The 16,214-nt window shown below is 42.6% G+C and overlaps 1 protein-coding gene across 1 annotated transcript in view; it reads right to left on the minus strand.

The window, feature by feature from the left end:
* The window catches only part of LOC117346257 (G-protein coupled receptor family C group 6 member A-like), an 82,791-nt gene that overhangs the window by 22,034 nt on the left and 44,543 nt on the right, over window positions 1-16,214 (minus strand). The window contains exon 5 of the mRNA XM_033915659.1: window positions 1,208-1,435. Within this exon, the coding sequence (XP_033771550.1) occupies window positions 1,208-1,435 (228 nt within the window). The remainder of the gene's footprint in view (window positions 1-1,207; window positions 1,436-16,214) is intronic.

Below are 16,214 nucleotides of genomic sequence, written 5' to 3' on the forward strand. Positions count from 1 at the left end.
GGTAGCGGCTAGCGCGGCTGGCGGTTTAGCGTGCGCTATTGCGCGCGTTAAACTGCTGGCGCGGCGTTGTAAAAGGAGCCCTAAATTTCTTGGAAAACTTGGCAAGAGTGGACATGAAATCAGAGACACTAGGGTTCTCTTATTGTTGACCTCAAGTAACTCTGTGCAACTGTTTATCACTCTCTCCCTCTCTCACCAAGCCCTGGGTCACTGCCTCTGATCTCCGCCTCTATTCACCAGTATCTAACTCTTAGACCACCAACAGTAACAGATGCTTGCTACCTAGGGAAGAGGTAGAGATGGAGGTCCTGTATCTCACAAAACAGAGAAAACACAACCCCCATGTGTGAAAATGTAAAACAAAAAAACGAGTGGGGAAGGGGACACAGTCAACCAACTTCAGGGACAATCAATTTATTAAAAATATACAAAGAACTGACACATATGCAACGTATACACAAAAATATGCAGGCCTAACAAAAGAGTCTTTCAGTCCTTTCCTTTGAAGGCTGAGACCTTCCATACTTCTGGGAGGAATAGTATTTATTTATTGGGATTTATTAACTACCTTGTTCATGAAAACATTCAAACAAAGTGGTTTATATTATACTGAATAGTAATCAAGCACTCATAAGAACATAAAAATATATGAATAGCCTTACAGGGTCAGACCAATGGTCCATGAAGCCCAGTAGCCAGTTCTAATACCTGGCCAAAACCCAAGGAATAGCTCTTAAATATTTTTCCTATCTGTCCCAGTAGGCTCACAATCTAACTGGTACCTATGGCAATGGAAGAACAAGTGACTTGTCTAGAGTCACAAGGATCATGCTGGGATCAAATCCATAACCTCAGGGTGTTGAGACAGAAGGTCCATCTACTAGGCCGCACCTCCACTCAGAATTAAAGATTTTAGATTTGATTGTATCAGTGCTCTGGAAAAGGGGATTTATTGAATTCAGCCCTATTTTCAAGGGTTACTGCTATGTTATATTGCTATAAAGTAGAATTTGCAGTAGTAAATCACATTATAAAATTTATCAAAACTTAGGACCTCTTTTACTAAGGTGCGCTAAACGCTAACACGTGCATGTTAGTCTATGGACACGTTAGCATTTAGTGCACCTTCGTAAAAGAGGGGGAAAGAACAGCATACAAGATATGGTTTGATGTCTTCCATTATGATTTCACATTACTTATCTCTGACCTGAGTAAATGTATTATCCCACACGATTGCCTTCTCATTGATGGTAAAATCCTGCCCTGCGAGAGCATATGGGTTATAACTTCCAACAATTTCACTCCTCACAGTCCCATTGAGTAGATAGACTTCATTTATAATTTCGTAACCAATGGAGAAATCGCCATTCTCATCAAAAAAGATCTCTTTACCCAAAATGTTTTTAAAGTGGACACTCTTCATATGCTGATGAAGCTAAAGAATGATGGATAGATTTTTCAGTAATATCCTTAAATGGGTTATTCATATCAAGCTCATATAAAACCAACCTGATTTTTCTTTCTTTCGTTAAGTTAAGAAATATGTACAAAGGACTATATAATAATAATAATATAACTCACCTAAAAACAAATCTAAATGCAGAGATTATAAAGTCTAAGGAAACGGTTCTTAACCCTGCCTTGGGATCCCCCAACCAGTTCACTTTTCAAGATATCCCTAATGAATATGTATGAGGAAGATTTGTATATAATCAAGGTGAGAAGCATGCAAATCTGCCTCATGCATATTTATTAGGGATATCTTAAAAACCTGATTGGCTTGGCATCCCACAGGACTGGTTTAAGAATCATTGGTATAAGAAAACGAGAATATAAAAAGATTTACAAGGTTAAATGCATATTTCATACACATACGAGCATAATTAGCGAGTTTTGTACTGCTGATAGGTATATTCAGTCAATATGCACAGGTTTGAATAGGGTAAAGGGTGAAAAGAGTAGAGGAGTAACATAGCCCCCCTATACTAAGGTGCACTAACTGATTAGTGCACGCTAAATGCTAACACGTCCATAGACTAACATGTATGCATTAGCGTTTAGCATGCGCTAAATTGATTAGCACACACTAATCAGTTAGCACACCTTAGTAAGAGAGGGCCATAGTAACGGCCTGAACAATCCATCCAATCTGTCTATAAGGTATACCCAATATACAACTAAAGTCAGTAATCCACTCACATGGAACGATTGATGTTCAATAAACTGTTAACCGTTCTTATTAAACTTCTTATTTAGTCATATTTTTGAGAGTATTAGTTTATGCAGGAAAAAGCCTCAGAGTTAGGGAGTACTACATTAAGGGATTACAGAACATTAAGAAGCAATACCACTGTGCCCTGAAATTGGCCCTGAAGCAGTGGACAAACTAACGGTCCGCGAAACGCCAGCCATGTCAGCTCAGGTTCTAGCTCCGAGAGCAGGGGAATGCTATGGTTCTGGCCACATTAGTCTGAGATGGCACAGAGTATATGAAATTTATGAAAGAATTAAAAGAACTAAAAAGATTAAAAATAAGTAAATTTCTGTTAGCTTTTTCAAACCGTGAAATGGTCTATATTTAGATGTTCACCGTGGAGTGAATTAGTCATGAGTTATAGTTTAAAAGAAAAAAGTATTAAAACATTATAAGTAAAAATACAATCAGTAAAAATGCACTAGCAGGTTTTTGGCAAGTGATTGAAGGATGGAGTATGTATACTGATTGCATCTACGCTGGCAAAGAATGCCGATGAATCTATAAGCGTAGATTAACTATGAGGCCTTTTCCTGCATAAATTAATACGCCCAAAAATATGACTAAATAAGAAGTTCAATAAAAACGGTTAATGGGTTTATTGAATATTGATAGTTTCATGTGAGTGGATTACTGACTTTTGTTGTATATTAGTTATTTATACCACTCAGTTAAGAACATAAGAACATAAGCAGTGCCTCTGCTGGGTCAGACCAGAGGTCCATCATGCCCAGCAGTCCACTCACACAGTGGCCCATCAGGTCCAGGACCTATATAGTAGTCCTCTATCTGTACCCTTCAATCCCCTTTTCCTTCAGGAAATCATCTAATCCCTTCTTGAAATCCAATACCATACTCTGTCCTATCACACCCTCTGGAAGCACATTCCAGGTGTCCACCACCCTTTGGGTGAAGAAGAACTTCCTAGCATTGGCTCTGAATCTGTCTCCTCTTAATTTTTATGAATGCCCTCTCGTACTTGTAGTTTTCAAAAGTTTGAAGAATCTGTCCTTCTCCACTTTCTCTATGCCCTTCATGATCTTGTAAGTCTCTATCATGTCCCCTGTAAGTCTCCGCTTTTCCAGGTAAAAGAGCCCCAGTTTCTCTAATTTTCAGCATATGAAAGGTTTTCCATACCTTTTATCAATCGTGTCGCTCTTTTCTGAACCCTCTTGAGTATCGCCATATACTTCTTAAGGTGCGGTGACCAATGTTGGATGCAGTACTTCAGATGCAGGTGCAACATCGCCCGATTCAACAACTGGACAACTTCTTTCGTTCTGGTTGTAATACCTTTCTTGATTATACCTAGCATTCTATTTGCCTTCTTAGAGGCCACTGCGCACTGTGCCAACAGCTTCATTGTCTTGTCCACTATTACCCCCAGGTCCTTTTCTAGGGTACTTTCACCCATTACCAGCCCTCCCATCGTATAGCTGTACTTTGGGTTTCTGTTTCCTACATGCAAGACTTTACATTTATCTACATTAAACTTCATCTGCCATCTCGTTGCCCACTCCCCTAGTTTGTTCAGATCCCTTTGTAAATCTTCACAGTCCTCTTTAGTACTAACTCCACAAAATAGTTTGGTGTCGTCTGTGAATTTTATTACTTCGCACTTCGTCCCTGTTTCTAGATCATTTATAAATACATTGAACAGCAGTGGTCTGAGTACCAACCCCTGCGGAACACCACTCATGACCCTCCTCCAGTCAGAGTAGTGGCCCTTCAATCCTACCCTTTGCTTCCTACCCGCCAATCAATTTTTGATCCATCTATGTATGTCTCCTTCTACCCCATGGTTCTTCAGTTTCTGTCGTAGGCGTTCATGGGGTACCTTGTCAAAGGCTTTTTGGAAATCTAAGTATATAATGTCTATGGGGTCCCCTTTGTCAATTCATTTGTTTATTCCTTCGAAGAAGTGCAATAAGTTTGTTAGGCACGATCTTCCCTTGCAGAAGCCATGTTGGCTTGTTTTCATCAGTTTATTTCTTTCTAGATGCTCATCGATGCTGTCTTTTATCAGTGTTTCCGCCATCTTCCCAGGAACCAAAGTCAAACTTACCGTCTGTAGTTCCCCGGGTCACCTCTCAATCCTTTTTTAAAGATGGGCGTAACATTAGCTATCTTCCAATCCTCTGGGATCACGTCTGTTTCCAGGGATAGATTGCAAATCTGCTGTAGTAGTTCCGCTATTTCCTCCTTTAGTTCTTTCAATACCTTAGGGTGGATTCCGTCCAGGCCTGGAGATTTGTCAGTTTTTAATCTATCTATTTGCTTGTGTATGTCTTCAAGGCTAACCTCCATGGATGTTAATTTTTCTGCTTGATCTCCTTTGAAGATTTTTTCAGGTTTCACATTGGATGTGTCCTCCTTTGTAAATATTGACAAAAAGAACATGTTTAGTCTATCCGCCATTTCTTTTTCCTCCTTCACACTCCTTTCCTATCTTTGTCATCCAGCAGTCCCAACTCCTCTCTTGCCAGCTGCTTCCCTTTAACATATCTGAAGAACGGTTTGAAATTTTGTGCTTTCCTGGCTAGCTTCTCTTCATATTCTCTTTTTGCTCTTCTAACCATGAGGTGACATTCTTTTTGATGCTTCCTGTGCTTTTTCCAGTTCTCCCCAGTTTTGTCCTTTTTCCATTTCCAGAATGAATTTTTCTTATCGTCTATTTGCTTTCTTCACTTCTTTAGTTATCCACGCCGGGTCTTTTGTTCGGCTCTTTTTGCATCCCTTTCTAAATCTGGGGATATACAGATTTTGCGCCTTGCTCACCGTGTCCTTGAATAAGGTCCAGGCTTGCTCTACAGTTTGCAATTTCTTTGAGCTGTTCCTACGTTTCGTCCTTACCATTACTCTCATCGCTTCGTAGTTCACTGTTCTGTTACAATTCGACCTCTGCTGCTTTTGATGTCATCCACCACGACATACTACTTTATCAACTTTCCGAGATAGGAATTGATTCCACCGTTCTTAATTGGTTTTCAAACTTGCCCAATCCATCATCCTCTCCAAACTTGACTATTGTAATGCCATTTACCTATGCTTAACAAAAAAAGCCTCCAAAGACTCCAGCTTATTCAGAGCACGGCAGCCAAGCTGATTTTGGCAAAACGTAAATCTGACCACGTCTCCCCACTCCTGGCCAATCTTCATTGGCTCCCAGTGATTTCCAGAGTCCAATTCAAATGCTCTTGCCTGTCTTTTAAGATTATTCACGGCATCCTTCCTTCCCTAATCCCACTTTCTTTCAACTCCTCGTGCCCTGACTCCACCAGGTCCGCCCATAAATTAAAACTATCCTTCCCCTCCCTACATGGTATTCTCCACACAGGTAAACTGGGAAAATCACTTCTTTTCAAAATCACAGGTCTCTGGAATGACCTTACTATCCCGCTGCGGAACCTGAGCTCCCTCCATTTATTCCGCAAGCAACTAAAAACCTGGCTCTTCTCTAACATGTAATTTCTTTTCCCTTACTTTTCCACCCGATTTATAAACTTATGTAACCCTTTTCCTACCCTTTCTCATTTTTAAGTTCTTGTAAACCGTGCCGAGCTCTACTTCCGTGGAGATGATGTGGTATATAAACTTAAGGTTTAGTTTAGTTTCCTTTCTTGAAATTAAAAGTTGTCACTGTGGTTCTCTTTCCCTTCGTTATTCCTTCTTCCACTTCCTTTGCAGGTCCTCTTAGCCCATTAAGGATTAGATCCAGAGTAGCATTCCCTCTCGTTGGTTCTCTGACAAGCTGCTCCATGAAGCAGTCTTGTATAGCCTACAGGAATCCAATTTCCCTAGCGCATTGTGAGATTCCAAGACTTCAGTCTATCCCAGGATAGTTGAAGTCTCCCATAGAAATCGTGATACGCTTTTGCATTCTCACTTGATTTCGACTTTCATTTCTTCATCGGTTTCTTTGGTTTGCCCAGGTGGATGATAGTACATGCCCATCTTTATCTCGGGCCCTTTCCTCCCTGGTATTTTAACCCATAGTGATTCAAATTTGTTGTTCGTCGCTGTTGTGTCCACTCTGGTCGAGTGTATGTTTTCTTTTATGTATAGGGCTATTCCTCCTCCTTTCTGACCTGACAATAGAGTTTGTACCCCGGCAGTGCTATGTCCCATTTGTTTTCTTCATTCCACCATGTTTCAGAGACCCCAATGATGTTTAGGTTGTCTTTTTTGTCCATGACTTCTAATTCTCCCATTTTATTTCTTAGGCTCCTTGCATTAGTATACAGACTTTATAAGTTATACCCATAAGAAAATAGATGATTGGATTAACTTGTCTCTTCTTTGATATTTCTAGGCTGTAGACTGTAAAGTCTGGTATTATCCTAGATTCCAAATGCTGAAGTTGCCGTCCAAGCTCACTCCAGTCTATCTAACCATCCTGTTGTTTGTAGGCCATCTACTGTAAAGTCTGACCAGTAACATCCTCCTGTTCCATATTAATGGAGTTCACATTGATGACCAGCCCATCCTACACCGAATCACCATATATAGAACACAGATCATTCAGGTCTGTCCAATACCAGCCTTAGTTCTTTATATCCTTCATTTTCTAATTGGAGATCCTCTATTTTTATCCCACACTTTTTTGAATTCCGTCCCCATTTTCCTCTCCACCATTTCCCTTGGGAGGGCATTCCAAGCAACTATCAACCTCTCCGTGAAGATGAAATAGGTTAGTGCACTGGACCTAAAAACCTGACAAGCTGGGTCAATTGCCATTGTAGCTCCATGTAACTCTGGCTAAGTTCATTGCCCAAGGAACAAGTCTTTCATTGTGAGCCTTTTAGGGACAGAAAAAGTAACTGCACATAACATATGTAAACTGTTTTGGTTGTACCTTCAGAAAAACATGATCTTTTACCCTTGGTTCGAAGAGCAAAAGCTGAGCTGGGCTACTTCAAAGGGTGGCAGGGGTTTGGGGGGTGGCAGGAGGAGGGAGTGTGCATCTCTCATGCTGATGGTGCTTAACAAGGATATCAGGATCATAGGCCAGGGGTAGGATGGTAGTGGGCATCCTTTCTGTTGATTTGGGGGGTAGGTGCTGGGGGTCCGCTGCCACGGTCGGGGTATTTTCCTCTGATAATTTGAGCCTACAGAGCTCCCCAAAGCCAGGCCTGCTGATTGTGAATTTCCTTGCTGGGATCAACTGAGCTGGCCATGTCTACTTTTAGGTTTTGAAATGTAGGTCATCATTTTGCTGGCCTACATTTTAGGTGTCTGTTGTAACCCTAAGCAAATGCCTAGAGTAGCTTAAGTTTGCCCAAGGCCACTTCTAGGTGAAACCACACTCTCACCCAGCTTTGAGCTTTGTCCTCTTTGCCCATAATTGATCCCCTATACATATTGCTTTCTTTTTTTTTTTTACTGTAAAACAATCTGTTGCATCTGTTTTTTACTTAGACATAAAAGTGCTGATATTAACCCCCCTCTTTTACTAAGGCGCGTTAGCTTATTTAGTGCATACTAACAACTAGCACATGCTAAATGCTAACGTGCCCATTATATTCTATGGACACATTAGCATTTAACGTGTGCTAATTGTTAGCCCACGCTAAATCAATTAACGTGCACTAAATAGGTTAGCACGCCTTAGTAAAAGGACCCCTAAGCCACTTACAAGTTAACTGGTCACAGCATAAGCTCTAACTTCGGATAGTAAGCCTCACTAACCAGTTAACTGCAGTGAAATATTTGTGGTTAGTCATAGACAAGCAAATGAAGCAGTCTAGAACTTCTCTGAGCTACTTAAATCACTTTGAATATTTAGCCCTGCATGTCTGATTATCCTTGTGTATTCAATGACATTCACTATACAAACAGTACAGTATGAGGTCTAATGATTACGCTCATAAACTTGCCTCTATGCGCTTACATTGGCAGCAACTCAGTAAGGTTTTATAACCTTGGTATATCAGTGTCTCACAGCTGTGTTCATGTCAACATATGGCGGTGTCTTGCTGAATAGCATTCATTATTGTCGTTGCATGTTTTTGTGGGTCATTGCAAGAATGGTGGAGTTTGAACTAGAGCAATGAACAAGCATTACATTTCTCGTTAAACCTGGCAAGAGTGGACGTAAAATCAGGGACATGTTAGTCCAAGTATGTGGGGATAATGCCATGAAGAAAATGGCCATTCTGTGTCTCTGAGGACGGAACACCCCAAGAATTGTGAGGCATAATTGCCAAGAACTGTGAGGCATAATTCAGGTATAGACCAGGCCAACAATTTATGATCCTTTGACTCTCCTATCACAATCATGGGTAATCATCACACATCTTGTGACCTCCACACACAGTTGCAAGGGAGTAACATTCTGCATTTATTGAGCAAAAAGGATTACACAGGTCTTTCCCACTCGAATGGGGTAGGGGTTTATCTCTCACATAGGTCAAGATATTTCTCATCAGAAATTGAAGTAGCCTTCTGCAATCTGCATGTAGGGCTTTACCATCTGAATGGAGTGTGGGATGGATCTCGGACATAGGACCGAAAAATTCCCATCAGCAATGCTCAGACATAATTGCCAGCACTATTTCAGGAGGCTTCAGCATGGGGGACTCGGGTCCCGGTGGGGTCTCTTGGCAAGTGAGGTGTCACTACCTTGAGTTATGGCAGGATTGGTGACCCAGGGGGGCCACAAGTTGAGTGGAGGGGGGTCCATGTAGGAGGAAAGGGATTAGGATTTGTGCCACTCTAAAGTGAGGGCTCCTATTTCTCAATGGTTAATGAGAAACCATTTGTGGATGGAGGGGCACTCCCGAGAACTGACCAGAGGTACCAACTCACTTGAATGGCAAAAAGGGGCCGGAGCAGTCAGTGGAGCCCGAGAAGCTTGGATTGCAGCTTGGGCCAAGGGGGAGTAGAGCATGTCTTGAATGGCGGTGCCTACTCATACAATCAGCTACACATTTTGAAATGACTAATGTACACGGCAGTGGCTATAGTCCCCCTGCTTCATGTGATAGTGTGGCCTCCCGGGTCAGGATTAGGACAGCTAGTAGACGGGGTAGAATTCAGTGATAGATACAGTAGCTAGTGCTAGTGCTAAGAATTAATATGCTTATTAGAGGAAATAAGTTGTATGCTAGGGAAAATTACTGTACAAAAAAAATAATTCAACAAAATCTGCAGTAAACCAAGCAGCAAGCAAAAATCAAAACACAAACTGCAGACTATGTATAGGATGCAGGCATTGTTTATTATACCATTAGTAAAATGCAGTAAATATACAACCTTATTACCAACCAAGGGACCCGATACGGTCTGTGTTTCGGATAACACACCTTCCTCAGGGGTCCATGGTGGATAAGGTATTGAAGCAAACCGAAATAAAAAGGTATCAAACAAGCGCCTGTATGAGTCCAATGCTAAAAATAAATGTGCATCGCAATAGCAAAGGGATAATTACTGTATCACTTGTTGTCATGTAACAAAGCAGTGGCCAACAATAAACTTCTCTTAGTGGAAATTACCTTGACTCAGACTGGATTTTGTTGGGGGGGAAGGGGAAAGGGGGGGTAGGTCTTGGATAGGGTGACCCAGCTGAGGCCTCCCCAATTTGTGTATTATTAATTTAAAGCATACAGACAAATGTTTGATAAAAATTCCCTAAATGTTTGCTAAAAATTGAGCACAGAATTTCTCTAAAAACGTTGTTACCTTCCATGGCAAATGATCTGCAACTTCCTGACTTTCTTTATTCCACATGATATTTTTTCCAGAGTCTGACATGACCAAGCCATGCAAAGCATGGGCCAGGATGTACACAGCATTGTATACGCTATAGCTGCTTCCAAAGTACTTGAAATCACAGTGTGGCGTGACTGATGATACACTAGTGGTGCATGACCTTCTGATACTTTGTGGGCATCGACTGTCACACAGCTCATGCCACCATCTCTGGGAATTTTTATCATCTGGAAACAGGGTAGGATTCACCTCCTGAATAAATTTTGACATGCTTGGAATATTTTTCTTTTCTATTGTGAATGCTAAAGTATTATTTGTCATGCTTATGTTCAATGGATAGGTTGATGGAAAATCCCATTCGGCTGTGGTGATCCATATTTTGTCAGGAGTATTCTTAATGCTTTTGATTAAAAATGAATTAGAAGCATATTCTCTTTTAAAATAGACAATGATCACTCTAGCTGATGATGAACGAATAGCGTGATTAATTTTATTTATCTTTTTTTGTGGCATAACACTGATGTGAGGGAAAGTTTCTATGAATTCAGTGCAACCCTCATTCTTTTCAATGCCTTCTTTCAGAATCTGGACAGCCGTCACACTGCTGTCATCATCGGATGCAAGGATACCAACCCAGGTCCAGTTGAAATGATTTAGTAACCTAAGGATCCCAGCACAGAGGTGGAACTCACTGGGGACAGTCCGGTAGAAATAAGGAAACTTAAGAGTATCACTCATCAAAAGATTCTGTGATTTGTAACTAATCTGTGGAGAAAAATAATTTCATCTCCATTTCTGTTACTGTTACATTTTAAATAAATATATTACTGTACATATATAAAATGATATTTTATTCAGAAATTTAGTGGACAAAGGGGCTCATTTAAAAAAAAAGAAAGAAAAATGTCAAAAAAGTAGATGGACTGTTTTCATTTATACACAAAGGGGCTCATATTAAAAAAATGTCTAAAAAGTAGCCTAAATGGGTACTTGGACAATCAAAAAGCCTGATCATCTAAGTACCCATAATCAAAGCTGGTTTTAGATGTATCAAAAACCAGCTTAGGCCTTTCCCCTGCCTTTAAATGCATAGAGCAAAAAGAGGCATTTTTAGAGGAGGGGAAAGGGCGGGCAGTGGGCGGGAGGTGGGCCATCCTACACCTAGGCGTACAGCAGGTATAACCAAAAGTATAGGCCGGTTGCCTAGTCGGCACTTATATGTTTTGACTTAGACCAGGTCAAAACAGGTATAAGTGCAGAAAAAGGGGCGACTGAGCTTATCGCTGCAGCTTAGCAGCCCCAGAAACCTGCCTACCGCCTATGGAAATATTGTTGCAGGAGAGATGGCTCATCTCTGCTGCCGTGATGGTGATCGACCACCACCCTCCAAACCGTGGCACTTCGGGGTGAGCATTGCGGCAGGGCATCTCTCCTACAGCGATCAGCCCTCCCCTGCAACTCGATCTGGGCAAGAGGGAGCCCAAGCCCTCTTGCCCGGCGGCAACTCCACCCGCCAATTACGATCAGGGTAAGACGGAGCCCAAGCCCTCTTGCATGGCGGCACCCCCACCCGTCGATTACAATGGGGCAAGAGAGAGCCCAAGCTCTCTTGCCCCGCGGCACCCCAAACCCCCCACCAATTACGATTGGGCAGGAGGGAGCCTAAGCCCTCCTGCCCAGGTGAACCCCCTACCCACCATCCCCACTAAGATATGGGCAGGAGGGATCCCAGGCCATTCTGCCCTCCCATGAATGCCCCACCAAACCCCCGATTGGCTCCCCCCCACCGACCTTGTGAGCAGGGCTTAGGCTACTGGGCCAATTCCAGTTGGCCCAGGTACCTCAGGCCCCACCTGTGGGCAGGGTTTGAGCTGTCTGGACCAATCAGGCCCTCATGGCCCCATCGGACTCGGCGGGAGGGTTGGGGATCTCAGGGCTCCCACTTGCCTTGATCGAGTTGCGGATTCAGAGTTGCCATGGGGTATGAGGGCTTGGGCTCCCTCTTGCCCCGATGTCAGCCGGGGGGAGGTCGCAGTTCACCAGGGCAAGAGGGCTTGGGCTCCCTTTTGCCCCGATGTCAGCGGGGAGGGGTCGCAGTTTGCCAGGGAAGGAGGGCTTGGGCTCCCTTCTACCCTGATCATGTCGTGGGATTTGGGGGTGCCATGGGGCAGGAGGTCTTGGGCTTCCTCCTGACCGGATCGTTGTAGGGGGGGATTCTGTAATCGGTGTTACTTTTGACAGACACCGGTTACAGAATCCAGCTTTTAGGCGAAGGACTGGCTCCTCCTTCACCTAAAAGCTCTTGTTTTGGATGTTTGGGGCTTAGGCTTTTTTTTAGGTTGATTATATGGTGTAAGTTTAGACGTAGTGGTGTTCTGGGCGTTTAAACAGCTGAACGTAGAATCAGCTTATTATAAAAAAAAACTCCTTTTGGACTTTTTTTTGATAATGGACATTTTCCCTGCTTCTACTTTCAACGTTTAAGGCCTTAGGCTAAAAGGGGACTTAGACTTTTTTTTATTATGCCCCTCTAAGAGTTTTAGTGTGCATTTATCGTGTGCTAAACGCTAATGCATCCATAAGATAATATGCACTTGTTAATGTTTAGCACATGTTTAGTATGTGCTAATATTTAGCATGTGTTAAAAAGCATAGCGTACCTTAGTGAAAAAGGGGGTGAGTCTTATTTTCAAAGTATGTACATGATCATCTCTCCCTTCCTCTCCTTTATCCCAGTTCTTCCTCTTTCCTTTCTCTCCCCCCAGATGTGCAGCATCTTTTCTCCCCTCCCCATTCCTTGTGCATCAGAACCCTTGAGTGAGCACCCCTTCGAGCACCCACCCCTGTCATGCAGCCAAACCCCCATCCTTCTCTCCCTTCCATATGAACCCTGCTGACTGCGAGCGAGCCCAACATATCTCCCTAAGCAGCGTCTTGCCGGCCTTGTCCACCTGTCATCAGTAATGCGGCAGAGTGAATTCACAGGTAGACAAGACTGAAGCAGCCTGTTTAGAGTGCTGCTGGCCCAATATTGCTTAGGGAGGTACCATTGTAGGGTCATGAACTGGTTAACTGTTGTTTAAAATATTGCTCTGGCCTACATAGCTGAAAACAGCGTACAATCTATTGACCTCATCTGCCTAAAATGTATGTCCCTACCTTACCACATTGTAAGCTAAATAGATAAGAGTTTGAGCTATGATGTACCCTGCCCTTCTGTACATTTAACATTTAGAACTGTAAGAGTTAGATAAGTGACCTGCTAGTGTGAGCTTAGGACCAATAATAATTGTAGAAAAGTTATAGAAGTAACAAATGAAAATTGTAGTTTTTGCATATATTAGTTTGCGAAAAGGGCATAAAAGTCTGTGTATTTCCTGTTTATGACACTAGTAGGCAGGCTATTAACTGCACTAGAGTCCGGTATACTGTGAATAAACCTCTTGTACTTTCTTCACGCCTCTGACTTTGTATGTCCAAGTGACCTTTCATTTGGCGCCTGAACAGGGACTTGAGGGTCTCTTGACCACTGGTTACTCGATTGGTCACTTGTTTCTGGTCCTACAGCTGACGTGTCTGCTTAGCCGGCTGCCTTCCTTTTGGGGGGTTGGCACACCTCAGGACGTTTGACCACTTCAACTGACTTATCTAGTCTCAGTTTAAAGTACAAGAATCTGTATCAGTTTAATTCTGTCCTGGAGTGGCCACCATCTGGTAAGTGGGAATTGATCATCCCTATCTCTCGTCTCCTGCCTAGTAAGCCACTTGATCCATCACTGAAGTCATGGGGAGGGATTCTAGGAACTGTTATTTTCTGGTTGAATAACTAAATTGAAATCTGTTGTGTTTTGTGTGTTTGAGAGTGTCTGAGACGTCCTTGAGGACGAAGCGAGTGCGGACCTGTTAGTACTGCATTTACCTAGTCCAGAGACGGGCAGGGCCAGGAATACAGGGAAGTGTTTTTTCCTCCATTGCACAATGGGGGGATGTCAGTCCTCCACCCACAGTCTCACCAATAGAGGGTGCTGTTTTACTGTCACATTTTTCAATTGTGAGGGACAGGCAAGTTCTGCAGGACTCCAGGGAACATACCTGTCCTTAGCGACTGAAAATATTCCACCCCCTAGTGGTAGCAATGCAGCTGGAGGACACCTGCTCAGCTTAGAGGGAACACTGGGGACCCCTTGATATGTTAGCTAATTTTAAAATGGGATTTGGCTCGGATTACACTTAACAAATCAACCCTAATGGCTGATATTTGGTGTGGGCTGGAAGGGGACATAACCCGTCAGGTTTTTATGCATTCTTTTGCTGTTGGTTAGCCCCTTCCAGTCAGCCAATTTTTGCATTCCAATGGGAAAACCCTTCCACTGGACAAACCTCCCAAGTAACCTGGACCCGTCTACCCCAGGGCTTTAAAAAGTAGCCCCACTCTATTCAGCACCGCCCTTGCTTCAGACCTTGCCAATTTCTTCCATTCATCTGATTCCCAAGTCCTGCAGTATCCCGGGTTCTTTATGAGTTCTGTCTGTCCAAATATATCAGTGAAGTTTTAAACTGTCAGTTGTTCAAAGCATGAGAGGGGAGTACCCCTAATCCTCCTTTTGTGTTGATAAGGGCCATGAAGTGTTTAGCACTTCAAATGCAGTTTCTCCTGAAACAGAGAAGTGGTTTTGGATTTGTTATGGAATGTTTTTGGCTATGTTATAAAATGTTTATGTATATTCAGAAATGAATGTAAACAAAAATTATGATTTCTGGTACTTATATTCCATGCTAAAAAGAAGTGATTTGTCCAAATTTAAGGACTGCCTCTCTTTTAAACCTAAGGAACTGATTTTGAAAAGATTACATCTGTAATTTGATCGCTTTGATCTTTAAGCAACTCTCTTTCCTTTGTGAAATTCTGTAGGAAGGGGGATTAAGTCTCTACTGAGACCCATGTTGATTGTTAAAAAAAAAAAAAAAAAAATGAACAATGTTTAAACTTGTGAGTACAGTAAAATCATGGTTTGGGAGCATAATTTGTTCCAGAAGCATGCTTGTAGTCCAGGGCACTCGTGTACAGTATTGCAAGCCCTTGCTCATTTGGAACAGTCACTGTACTTCTGCAGCGTCATATAGAGAGGAACCATTGGCTCAGTTGTAATAATGTGATGCTTGCATACTGTATGTATGGGTATTGCAAGACGTTGCTGGTATAGCAAGTTAAAATTTAATCATTGCTTGTCTTATAGAACACTTGCAAACCAAGTTATTTGCAATCCAAAGTTTTACTGTATATTCCAATCTTTGTTTTGTATTTCTGTTTATAAATCATGTAAGTTTAGGTATAAGAATGTAATTTTTAGGAATGCTTTTGTATGGAAGTAAATATTTTTGCCAGTCAGATGATAGTGAAGGGACTGAAGCTGAATTTTAGCTTAATTTTACAAGTCAGCTCTTTGGGGTAGGAACCAGATACAGCTAGTGGGTCTGCCCTTTCAATTTTCCTGTGGCCATATTTACATTGATTTTAAGTATGCCTTCCTTGTGTCACCTACCTTGGCTTTCAAATCTCCCAGGGTACCAGGTCCCTTCCTACACCCAGGTCCAGGCCGTCTGTAGTCTCCCTGTCCCTGATAACTGCAAGGCTCTGCACCTTCCTTGGTATTGTCAGATACTGTCGTATCTGGATCCCTGATTTCTCTACTATTGCCCACCCTCTGTATGATGCCTCAAAAACTTCTGACTCAGGCCCCTGCCCTCTGGCACTTCCGCCCAAGAAGCTGAACTGTATGCCTTCACTTCTGCCCTGCGCCCTTCTGCCTCTCAGTCTTGCAACATCTACACTGACTCCAAATATGCTTTCTTTACCTTGCATTCCCTTAGGGCCATCTGGAAACATCGAGGTTTCATTACAGCCTCCGGCTGCCTGATCCATCATGCTCCCCTCATTCTTGACCTCCTCAAGACCATCAAATTGACCTCCCATATTGCGGATATGCACTGTGGTACGGCTTGCTCACGGTCAGTGGGGTTCATATGGGAGGGAAGGAAGGATGGGGATTGGGCTGCACAGTGGGGGGCACTGGGGGGGTCTCGCTCAAGGGTTCTGCTGCACAAGGGATGGGAGAGATGGAAGGGAAACTGTGGACAAATCTTGGGACTTGGGCTTATTTTCAGGGAAACATGGTAGTAGTAGTAATATTGGATTTGCTTGCCAATTGCCTTAATGTTTTTTGAGCATCCCCATTAGTTAGATATGCAT

The sequence above is a fragment of the Geotrypetes seraphini genome, chromosome 12 (genome assembly GCF_902459505.1).
Source record: "Geotrypetes seraphini chromosome 12, aGeoSer1.1, whole genome shotgun sequence".
NCBI classification, from domain to species: Eukaryota; Metazoa; Chordata; class Amphibia; order Gymnophiona; family Dermophiidae; genus Geotrypetes; species Geotrypetes seraphini.